The following is a 12,894-nucleotide window of genomic DNA, read 5'->3' as shown; positions in this document are numbered from 1 at the left end:
TGATGCCTATAGTGCACTTCTTAAACGAGAAACTGAACGAGCAGAGGTACAGATTCGCCTGGCAGAGGAACAAATTACTTTAACCAGACTGCAGAAAACCAAAACCAAACTTGAGATCCTTTTCCTGAAAGGACAGCTTCAAATGTCTGGTCACTCCACAGAAGAAGACTGAATGTGTTTGTGTTTTTTTTCCCCATGTTTCAAGGTTGACATTTTTAGTTTGAATTTGAAACATATGGAATGTGATATGGTCTGGCTGGTCAAAACATATTGAAATGTATTTTCTGTGCTTTCTTTTTGTTTCTTCAAATAAATACACTTTGAGTTACCCCATGCTGGCTATTCTACCTGTTTGTTTTTACGCACCTAGTAGCCTTCATTGTGATATGCAGTCTAATTTAGAGCACTCATTATCCGGATTTGGTAATCTTGAAAATTTGGATTTGGATCAGACTGATCCAATCCAACTTTGCTTTGAACAACTGGGATAAAAGTAAAACAGATTACGTGATCCTGGATAGAAAAAAGGGGATTTCAAAATCCGGATAATTTTTATCCAGATTACACCTTTTGAACAACTGGGCCCAGGGTATAAGGAGCATCTCTGAATGTATCTTTGCATATTTACAATGGGCATTGGAGATAATGGAATCTTTAGAAAGTGTAAGTCCCATTGAACATAAAAATATGTGTACCATGTCAGTTTGTTTTATTGTTTTGTGAAATCTGTTGCATATTGCGGTTATCAGTTTTCAAAGCACCACCTCTGTGAGCTGTGGTATCTCTGCTTTAGAGCATCCACTCTCCGGTCTCTATACATTCTGTGTTGTTCCCTCACACAAAGCTTAGGAAGATCAATTCATTCTCCAACAACCAGATCAACAGGAAAGGTCAGGTTCTGTCAGATTCATGCCTCGACAGTAACATTTTGTGAGTCACTATATTACCTTGGTAAAACGTCCCGTGTTAATTTGACTGTTCCCACTCTGGAAAGTAAATATACTGTATGATTCATGTTGCTGCGGACGTGCAGAACTCACATCATTAACTAGAATTACCGCTTCACAGTAGTATGCCCCCAGTCTGTCACATCTGCGTTTAAAATATTAACCATTTGTGTGAAGATTTGTCCTAATTGCTGTGTGAATTCTAGAGTTGTGGCTTCAAACATGTTTTGCACAGTGACAGGATGTTGACCTTTAACCACCAACATCTCATCAGGTCATCCTTGAGTCCAGGTAAACATTTGTACTAAGATGTTTATGGACTCTTGACTCATTAAGAGTACAGTTACAGATAAACCAATCAAAATCGAGCTACAAACCAATCTATTGATCAGTAAAGGAAATACGGCTACAAATCAACAGATCAGTCTCTTTTTTTTTCTTGAGGAGTTCAAGAGATGTTATGCTCACAAGTTAGGTCTAATTGTGTTTTCTGAGGTCACTGTGGTCTTGATCTTTGACCTTTGACCATTAAAATCTAATCAACTCATCCCGAGTCCGAGTGAATGTTTGTGCCAACTTTTAAGAAATGTCCTCAGGCAGCAGGGTTGTTATGCAACAAATGATAGCCAATTTTCATGTATTTGTTTCTGGTCAGAAAATGAGTTAACTGACCGACTTCGGCTAGGCCAGTGTGTGTGTGTCATGTGCCTGTGATGGGGTGAGGAGCATTTTCTCCCAAACATCAACTGGAACAAAATGAGAGCGACTCTCACCAGCAGCTGTCACACGCTACAGCTCACAGCTCAGTGTCGCTTTCCGATCACAGCGGCAGGGCTCGAGAAAAATCAATGCTCCGTGTGTTGAGTCCAGAGGGAAACGGCGGCAATAGAAGGCAACGCATTCTTCCACTTTGAAAATCTGAAGCGCGTCCTGCCTGTGCGTCTGCTGAGAAAACAGGCATGCAAGGCAACAATACCATGTGCTGACCATGTGACTGCATGTGTCCGTGTTTATTTTAATGGCGGAGCCCAATAACAGATACAGCAGCGTGTATTCTCAACTTTCACCCACTGACTTATTTACTCATTGTATTCATGTGAATTTCAAAAACCTCCTGCTGCTCAGACACGCCCAGGCCTGCTGGGCAGAGACAGAAGAAAAGCAGGCAGAGCCACACAAGTGCATCAAAGGAAACGCATGTGTTTGCATATATTATATTATCTACACTGCATGTCAGGGTGTGTGTTGAAGTGTAACACTGAGGCACTTCGCTATTCCACTTCATTTGGACTTATGAGTGCAGTTCAAATCACATTATCAGGCTGTAGACCTGGGTGACAATCTGTGTCAACTTCCAGTGGCCTAAGATCATTGATTGATCCATCATCAGTGATCAGTCAAATATTATTTGTCAAATTTGTCAATTTGTCTTAATTGTTGCCCCTTTTTTTGGCTTTTAGGTTGCCTTTAACATCTGGCCAGGGACAACGGACGAAAACTAGCCTTGTTGGCTAACTCTGGCTCACTTACAGTTTTTCTTTTAACTCTGTTGATTAGTGGTGCACTGTCCCTATGAAATAAACTAATAAATAAAATAAATAAATAAACAATGAATATAAAAATTTATCAACAATCATATTGATATTCTCTGTTTCTCAGATGTGATTATCTATTGGTTTTAATGTTTTAGAGAATAATTGCTCAGTTGACTGACTGATGAGTCTAATATGGATCATTCATCAATCATTTGACTTATTTTTCAAATAAAATAAATCCAAAGGTTTCCTCATTGTTGGTTCTTAGTTGTGAGAATTTCCTGCTTTTCTTGGTGATAGCTTGGCATATTATTTTTGAGTGGATGGATCTTCTACAAACATTCAGAAAGACTCAAAGTTAAACTGATTAAACTTCAAGGATAAAAAATTGTGATCATTTGAAATCATTCATGAAGCCAAAATGATAGCAAATTACAATACAATACAAGCACAATATTACAATTTCCAAGCAAACTGATTTAAAATGAAGTAAATAAGTTTAATTTTCTGTGTGAGAGTAAGCATACGTCTTCATACAACATACTGATAAAAGAGAATTATTGCTGGTAATATTCTAATATGGATTTTTTTTTTTGCCTGTCTGACTGATGCTTTCAGTGATGAGTGGGGGGGTTAATGGGGACGTGACAGTGGCAGCCCAGAGAACTCACAGATGGGTAATCAATGAGTGGAAAAACACCAGGGCTGGGTGGTGTCTGTCTGTCTATGTGTGTGTGTGTGTGTGTGTTCTTCCCGACACACAAGGTCAGGTGGTCGCTGTGTGGTAAAGATGTTGTGTGCGCACGAGAGATAACCTTCAGCGTAAACTCTCCACCTTATCTGGAGCTGTAAGTGGAGGCGACACCCGCTGCTTCACAATGCTGAGACACCGAGACGTCGGTTTCTTCTGTGTGATAGCAACTGAACTTCTTGGGAGTGTGTGTGTGTGTGTATGGGGGGGGGGGGTCTCCTGAAAACAACTTAAATCAAATTAGGCTAATGGCTGAGCTTCAGTCTAATTGAAACTGCTGTTGCCAAGTGGAAATGCTACTGTGCTGTTTTATAGCTTTGATGTTGACATGAAACAAACACAGGATTATTTATGGGAGAGGAAGCATCCTACAAGGCCACTGGGTTATTTTTCATTTTTGTCATGCGGCTGATGTGTTGTGTTGTCTGGACAATCCAACTGCTTCTGCTGCTGACCCTCACATGGACACACACAAGTCCTGGTGCAGCTCACACACTCACTAAACCACCAGTGTGTGACAGACGTGTTTGCACAAGAGCGGCAAAAAACAAATTACACTATCACAACCTCCAAAGAGCCCGGTGACATACTGTACGTTCCCTCCCTGCAACCAACCCCCTCCCCGCGTTTTCAATCTGCTCTGGAGAACTTCACAGATGATGCAACAACATAAGAGGGTGCAGCATGTTGTGTATGTTAGAAAGCCTTCTGGCACATATTCATCTACCACATGAAAATAAAAAGCTGAATAAATCAGTTAATTAATAAACAGAAAACACATAAATCACTTAAGTTAACAACAATTTCCAGTTTCAGGTTGGCTGATAGATAATTAGAAAGCTTCACAATTAAACTGGTACACTACACGCAAGGCAGAGCCAGAGACCTCATGATAAAGTAGTTTGACATTTCAGTCTGAAAAGTGACATATAATTAACTGATAATCAAAACAGCAGCCAATTACATTTCTGTAGATGAACTAATTAATTAGTTGAGCAATCATTTCAGCAATAAGGAAAATTAACTTGTTGACTTTTTCATTTCTACATAACTAACTGCCTCTCACTCAATTTTACATGACTGATTCTTCTCATACAGCTGAATGCTTTTAATCATAAAACATTAGGCTACATCACTTCTTGGTTTTAATGTGGAGTATCACAAAGTGCAGGGTCAGAGAGAAAACAACAGCACAGTGGGGGGTGAGAGAAGTGGATCCAGACACAAATCCTTGGTGAAACAACAACAACACAACTATTCCTGTCACCCACTGAAATAGATTTGATGTGGGCTAAGCAGATCAGCGGGTACTGTATGTCACTGACGGTGGGATGGTGCAAAACCTCAGTCAGGCAATAATAGGCTATACATCGGTCTGGTTCAAGCATTGCATAACATGAGGCTGCCCTGTGGGATCTGGGTGGACAACTTAATTGATGTATTGCTTGATTGAAAACACACACACAAACACACACACACACGCACGCAGACACAGACACACCGACCAACCTGCTCTTTCCGTTTCTGCCAGCGGCCGCACGGGCTCTCCTCCAGGATCTCACTCTCATCCTCGCTCTCCTCCTCCTTCCCCTCCGATCCTGATTTCCTCTCCGGGACGGACATCGTCATCTTACCGCCGTATATCACTCGATTCCCAGCCAAGACTTCCTCCACCTCCCTCCAACCTCTCCTCCTCCTCCTGTCCGGCGTTGTCTTGTTTTTAGTAGGAGACCAGACAGACGGAGCGGTAGCGCAGAGACGGTCCGCCGCTTGTCTGCGCAGTGAAGAAACACCCCCCTCTAAACACACTCACACACACTCCCTGTCTCCCTCACACACACACCTCCAGACGACACACCAGCCGCTCGCAGCACCCTTGGCGCTCAAAACATGTTGCAGAGAAAGCTTGATGCAGCAGCCGCCTCTCAGTCACTGAAATCCTCCTCAGATCTTCACATAAAGAAAAAAAAACTAGAGGTGTGCACACAGCGAGGACGCTACAAGAACTGGACAGGGTGGAAATTATATCCCAGACTTCATGCGCCCTGTAGGCTGCATGCAAAATAGGGTTGCGAAATGTTTTTTTCTTTCCCTCCTCTGCTTATCTCTCCAGCCGCTCAGAGCAGCGAGGGGTCCGGTGCGCTCATCGCTTGCCTCGGATATCGCCTGTGTTTTTCTCTTTTTTCTTTTTTTTTTTTACGCAGGAGAGTTGCTTTTTCGACCGCCGTCCACACGCGTCATTGTCGGTGTTGGCTGGATCTGAAACCGTGGGCTCCGGCCAGGCACGGTGCGCAGAGAGAGAGAGAGATGGGGAAAAACGATACCGTAATGTCTCCAATGTGCGCGCAGAGGTTGTTTGTTAGGACCGACTGGTGGGGCGGCGTGCAGACTGGGGGATTGAGTTGCGCCGGCGCACGTTTGTATCATCAGTCAATATGGTAAGCAGGGGCGCCGCCAGGGATCGCTGGTCCCATTAGGTGATGTTGGATTGCCCCCTCCCACTCGCCCACCACAGGCCACGCCCACTCTGAGATGACAACGCCGTGCAGAAGCGCATGCAACCTCCTGTTCCACTAGTCCGTCTCAGGGGGGAAGTCTGTGGCAGAGGGCGACAGGGTGGCACCGCGAGGGAGGTTAGAAAATAAAATAACAACTGTTGTTTTCTTTTTTGGTGCAGCCGAACGTGCAAGTAAAGTTTATTTTATTTTATTTTATTTTTTATCAATCACTGTTACATAAATCATCAAGAAAAACAGACATGCCTCCTGAAGAGTATGTCACAGGTTGATGATGCATCATCAATGTGGTCCAGGTCTGCCTCTGCACTGCTGAATTCGGCAGACTCGGCAAAGGATGAAAATATAAAAAGCACAAGGCAGGAGGCAGCACAGAAGAAAAACAACAAAACAATGTGGAAGAAAAGATCATAAAGAAGATTGAATGTAAAACAAGCTGATAAAAGTAAGTTGATTAGGATCCTATCACAGACTTGGAATAACTAAGCTGGCTCTAAAGATGAAAATTGATTGAATATTAATAAAATAATACAAACGAATGTCCATATTCTGTAAAAAATTATTCACTGTTTATACAATTTACATTTAATTGAAATGCTCACTGTTTTGATATTTTCTTCATGAACATATCAATAGTGAATTACCGAAACTGATACAGAACAACCGTTGAGCTCCAAAAAAGTGGGTAAAATACCATTGTATGGTTACAACAATGTAAAACAAAATGTAGTGTGTGCTTCAGTTACAATAAAATCTTTAGGGTGTGATCATTGCCCTGCCTGTCTGATAAACGACGGACATCATCTATAAGAAACACACTAAAGGCCATATTTTCCACTTCTAACTAAAGGTTCTTAATGTAGAGGAGGATTTCACCATCTTCCTTTTTTCCATAATGATAAATAAGAAATCTCCCCCAATCCCAGCCCATCCTGCATTGAAGCCAACTGACATGTCTTCCAGCACAATCCTCCACCTCATTCCTCACTTGGCAGAGGGGCTGTTCCATCGGTATCTCATCGTGTCCTAACGCGTCAAACACTTTGTAACTGTGTTTTTGCATTTCTGAAATGTGCTACATAAACAAATGTTCTGATTGGTAGAGGAGTGGGGATGGGGAGACAGACCTCCTGAGCCTGAAGCTACATCTGTTGGACCTGGCACCGCACCGGCTCATTCAGCTCAAAAGTTTATAGGAACCAGCTTGCATACAAAATTTTAGCTCATGAAGTTATGTAAATGCACCTGGCACAAAATAACTGAAGCACACGACATTTATCTCCAACAGCTCAATGAACTGAAACTTGAGAAAACACATGTGAATACATGTGAAACCCTCTGCCAATCAGAACATTTGGAAAAAAAAAAATCACAATAAATCCTATAAAAAAAATATAGTAGATTTTTATTTTCTTTTTAAGTCTGTGCCTTTAAAATCTACCACTCATTTTAGGATCTGTTGTACATATGAATATCACAAACCAACCTACACTCTGCTTTATGACTGGCCCATCCACTTAGATTCTTACATTTTGCACATTTGTACTCCTCACATAATTCACTACCAGCTAGAAGTTTACACAGCCTCCATCAGTCACAAGCAGTTAAAATCCTGAGTTTATGTTGTGTTTTTTGTGCAATATTGTGTTGACTTTGCCTTTCTCTGTGGTCATTTCCCCTCTCATTATTGTGATTTTGTTTTGTCTCGTTGTCATTTTGTGACTATTTGTGGTTGTTTGATTGATTTTTCAACAATAAAATGTTAACCACCATTTCATAAAGAGGCTCTGGTCTCACGGCCCCCAGGCCTGTGCCCTGTAGGTCCTTTCACTAATCCGTGTGTCATAATCTACCTGTCACCTTCTCACCATGTTTTTTTTTGTCTGTGCATAACCAGGTCCCATGGTTTGTTTCTTTCTTTTCTGTTCTGAGGATATTTGGATAGTTGTGTTTAGTGTGTGTTATTTATCACAGCATGAACCCAAGCCAAACAGACAAGCTCTGGATTCAGACCCACAACACTGCAACAGTCACTATCCTAAAACCAGAACCCAGACCAGAACCGGGCACCAGAAGGCCTGGCTGTTTTATATATTCATTAAAGGCGAAAGGGCTCTTTGTAGCTTAATAAGGAGGGGTTGTGGTCTGCTCTGGGTCTGTTTGGAGCATCATTCAAAGCTTCAGTGGTGAAAAAAAACGTTGATAGAGCAGTAGAGGCTTCACCAACTGGATTTTGCTGTGGCAAAATCTTTGTCAGTAAAGCACCAATATCTTCAGTTGCTTAATAAGAAAACATTGTTGAGCAGAAAGCGCTGTTGGCAAGCTACAATTAAAACCTCCAGATTCATCACCCACCATGAAGGTCTGTAGAGCTTGGCAGTGAGCCACAGTGAATACAAGTCTGCAGTAGGATAACGCACAAGCTAATAGAGGAAAGCAAGGGGGTAAAAGTACAGACAGTGACACAGAGATGTAATGAAAAAGATCAATTCTGTGCAAACCTAAGCTACATACATTTAAACAGCTCATAATAATCTCCCAAGGCCTCCAAAGATTTAGGCCTCTCCATGCAGACACTAAACCCTGGGAGGCCCAGGATTGTGCATGTGTCTTTAATTCAAAAGACTTTAGCTTGTCATTGTTTATCCATGCTTTGTTATTTTATCTGCAGACTAAAGAGTTATAGTCCCTGACAGTCTGTTAAATCTCTCAGTCTGCTACTGACGGACTGACAAACCCTTAACCCAGTGGGAAGAATCAGCCCCACAGCCTGAATCATTTTGAGCCCATTCAGGAGAGAATACGGTACTTATGTATTTGTAAGCCTCAAGTAGAGGTTTTGATTACTTCATGGAAATGTACAAACCTAGTTTGCCATCTAGTGGTTCTGCCTTAAAACACATCTAGAGCAAAAAAAAGCTGTGATAACTAATCACTGTGTTGGTGCATAATTTGCATCGTGAAGTGGATTTTACGTCATAGTATTTGCATGTCACGGCTCGTCTGACATGAAAAATATGCCTTCACTATGATAAGTATGCTTTATCTTATGAGCCTCACTATCAGCACCTCAGTGGAAATGGCATCAATTTACACTGGTTCAGTTGTAATCACAGATTTATATAGTAATCACAACCTTTCTCTATTTTTAGCATGCAGTGCTCACGCGGAGCCCGTGAGTGTTCTGCCAATCCCACTCACTGTTAATGAGATTTACTCCTGGCACAAGGAGCAGAGTGGAGCAGACAATGGTGCTGTCTAGACATCTAGGGCACAAAATGGTTGTTTCAGAAATGGCAGCAATAACAAGGGGAGGAACAGCGCCTCCATTATAATGACGATGAGCGTCAAAACAACTAGTGTGCGCTCTTTCTACATCCACAGCTTGGGCTCCAAGTGTGAAAATCTGTTCTAAATATATCGTCCCTCCCTGTGAAAAGAGTCTGTGTAATCTTCTCAGAGCTTTGAGCCTAGGAGTTGTGACATTGTTTGTTCAATTAATCAGACTGGAACACAATACCAATCATATTTGATTTGGAGGTTTTTGTCTGTTTATATAGGGAGGGACAAATAACTTGTGACACTGAGACAATAACTGAGAAAATAGTGATAAAAATACATGAACAAGCACAAGCAGAGATTCATACAGCCTACTTTATGCAGCTGTTTTGAATAAAGTGTAAAATGAACTTGTGTTTTATGTGAAGGTCTTTGGGTGAATAACTAGAAATTTGGGGTAGTTTTTGATTGATAACAGATTGTGGTCCCCATTTTACACCAGCGGATTTTCATCCATTGTTACTTTATTAGCTTGACAAGATTGAAATCATTCCTCAAGATGACTGACATTAGCCTACATATGAAGTAAAGGTATTAGAATCTAGTTTGAAAACCATTATAGATTCCTGGGTAAGATAAAGTTTATGTGATGTCAGGCGTGTGAAGAAGACTTTAGATTATGCTGTGGATGATAATGGAGGGCATTAAGGTAACTTATGTTTACCAGGAAGGAATTTATTAATCATCTGAATCTTCAGTTAAAGGTTAGGATAGGATTTCAGACCTTAATCTTTGACTGAAGATTCAGATGATTAATAAATTCCTTCCTGGTAAACATAAGTTAGCTATGCATATTGAAGCACACATGGATACACTAGGGTAAGTGTGACATCTTGTGGTTGTTTGTAACAGTTGCAATAATTTAATATTGATATAATTGATATTAACTGATCCATTTTAGCACCAAATCATTTACAATTAATTTCCAGTTTGTAAAATCTGGGGGTTACATTCTGGTTGTTCTGTAATGTTCAATCAATCAATCGATCAATCAATCAATCAATTTGTTTATTTCGGGCATGTCAATTTAAATCATCATCATCACACTTCATCTTAGTTCAGATAATACAATACACATGGCCGAAATGGAAAGAGCTTATCTAGTCCCGCCCCCATTACCCACAGAATACAAATCTTTATCATAATCTTTTCTTTTTGCTCTTTTTTTTTTTTTTTTTTTTTTTTTACATTTTGATATAACATTCTTTTACTTATGACATTTTGACATAACATGTTACAGCAGTAGGTAGTATACAGAGCTGAAGTTTAGCTCTAGACAGTACATACAGATTACGTGTGTGTTTGCACATGTGTCCATATTTGTCCATCATGAGTGAACAACAGTCTCATCTTGTAGCCTGACATGTCACAAAGTCACAGAATGGTCCAATTGACAGAGAGCAAAGTCCAGTGTACTTATTATTTGTTGGGATGGTGTAAGAGCCCTTTTATGCCATTTTCTTTTAAAAGTTCAATAACGACTCTTTAGTCTCCTTGTTAAATCAACCTTCGTTTTGAGAATTTGTTGCTGTGGTGATGGTAAACATTAATGTTGCAGACTGAAGCTGACTTTTTGAAAAAAAAAAATTAAGCATAGAAGAATAAACCAAATATGTCAATGCATCGATGCAAACCAAATATCACAAATCAAAATCAGCAGCTTAATTTATTGTGTCATAAGCAAACAAAAACATCATAGGCTACATGTTGCCTAGATGTAAGAAATATTTCGTGAACATTTTCAATCTATAATGATGGCCAGAAAAGTTTTCAGTGTTAAAAGCAATATTTGTAACTCTTAAGTGGGAAAATATTGGTGTCAACATTTCTATAATAAATTATACCATTCTGGTTTTATTTGCATGTCTTTCCTTGAAGTGCAGTGTCCTCCAGGAGAACTCTGTCCACTTAATGTAATAGATCTGTCCTTCAAACAGGCGAATTGGCTAATTATACATGCCACCCACATTTATGGGGCATACCAGAATACTGTGTCATATTCATTTTTCCATTATCAACATAAACTTAATCATCAGCCAGAATCATTGAGCTATTAGTGATAAGAACTTTCCACGAGCTGCAAAGAAGATTGAATATAAAACAAGCTGATAAAAGTAAGTTGATTAGGATCCTATCACAGACTTGGAAAAACTAAGCTGATTCTAAAGATGAAAACTGATTGAATTTTAATAAAATAATACAAACGAATGTCCATATTCTGTAAAAAAAAAAAAAAGATTCACTGTTGAATATGTTGCAGTTTATAATTTACATTGAATTGAAATGCTCACTGTTTTGATATTTTCTTCATGAACATATCAATAAAGTGAATGACTGAAACTGATACAAAACACCCCTTCAATATTGAGCTCCAAAAAAGTGAATAAAATAACAGTGTATGGTTACAACAATGTAAAACAAAATGTAGTAATGTACAGCTTCAGCAGTGAGAAAACAATAAACAAGACATTATACATTTACAAAAAGTCTAGAAATTAAAACCTTTGTCATTTTTACATTACATTATCTGGTCAAAAGATCCTCCATTTCTTCAGTGTGATAACTAGACTCACTGGGGTATCCAGGCCCGCATTAAGACACTATGGGCCCCGGGGCTAACCACTTTTTCAGGGCCCTCCGTGCCACCGCAACCCGGAATACATAACGGGAACCCAGTAAGAATACTTAGACTAATACTGTACTCTGATTCGAGCGAGGGATGGTTAATATACGGCGTTTATTCCCACCACAACAAGAGTGAAATCCATTCAAATCATGAATGGATGATGGACACAGCACGTCGAGTTGACGGCAAGGGGGCAGTTGCATAGATATATATAAGAAGACTAGATGACTCACCCACCCCTGCTGCCCAATGACAAAGCGTAGCCAGTACGGCGGCCATCGTGGGAAGGGCAACTCTCTCCCTCAGAGCATTAAGCCTATGGTGCATGTTCTGCTATAATGACCATAACTTGCTCAGTTTTTGTCCGATTTCAAAACGGTTTGATTTTTTATGAACGTCTATGCAGTTATGATGCAGCATACTTAAAATCACGGATCATTTTAATCATGTACTTTTTTTTGGTAAAAGTAACTTTATAGTGACATTATGCAAATAGTTAAAGTAATAGCTACATACTGATTTATTTTTCACAGAGTTATGAATCGTTTTTTAGTGAAGATGACTGGCAGTTGTCGGTCTGAGAAGTGAAGCTCACTTCTGCATTCAAAAAACTGCAATCCCCTCTTCTTCCTCTGGGGGCTGGTGTCAGAAGGGAGCATTCTCCATAGACCCCCATGTTAAAATAGCCGACTTTACATCCTCAATAAACATGATCAAAGCCTGGTACCATTACATTTTTTGGTCTCAACCGATAGTTTCTACCCCCGCACACACTCTGAGGTGGGTGAATTTTTTTAAAAACTCTACCGTTTTACTTTTATCAGGTTTAAAATTCTGGCCAATTAGGGCGCGGAAACGTTGAGTGACAGGTCTGGAGACCGCTGCTTCGAGGCCAGTGGGCGGGCCCTCGGCCGGCTAACGGCCGCACCTCTCCAAATATGGCAAGTCAAATCCAACATGGTGCGGTTCAAAAACCCCCGTAGTAGCGGCACAAAACAGACTCCCCCAAACCAATGGGTGACGTCACGGGTGCTACGTCCATTCTTTATACAGTCTATGGTTGACGGCCCCGTTGCCGTGTGTGAATTTGCATAAAGTTCGATAGATTGAACTTTATGCAAATAACGTCCGTCCAACGCAATGCGGCCGGCTCAGAAACTTCGTTCAAACTATCAAACTA

At 40.4% G+C, this 12,894-nt stretch overlaps 1 protein-coding gene across 2 annotated transcripts in view; it reads right to left on the bottom strand.

The window, feature by feature from the left end:
- The window catches only part of nrbp2b (nuclear receptor binding protein 2b), a 42,540-nt gene extending 37,041 nt beyond the window's left edge, over window positions 1-5,499 (bottom strand). For both annotated transcript variants that reach the window (XM_083995563.1, XM_083995564.1), the window contains exon 1: window positions 4,743-5,499. In XM_083995563.1, coding sequence (XP_083851689.1) covers window positions 4,743-4,862 — 120 coding nt within the window. In that variant the 5' untranslated portion in view covers window positions 4,863-5,499. The remainder of the gene's footprint in view (window positions 1-4,742) is intronic.
- Between the last annotated feature and the right edge of the window lie 7,395 nt (window positions 5,500-12,894).

Source organism: Trachurus trachurus (genome assembly GCF_905171665.1).
Source record: "Trachurus trachurus genome assembly, chromosome: 20".
In the NCBI taxonomy this organism is placed as follows: Eukaryota; Metazoa; Chordata; class Actinopteri; order Carangiformes; family Carangidae; genus Trachurus; species Trachurus trachurus.
Note: the sequence above shows the minus strand (reverse complement) of the source record. Positions and strands in the feature narration are given on the sequence as shown.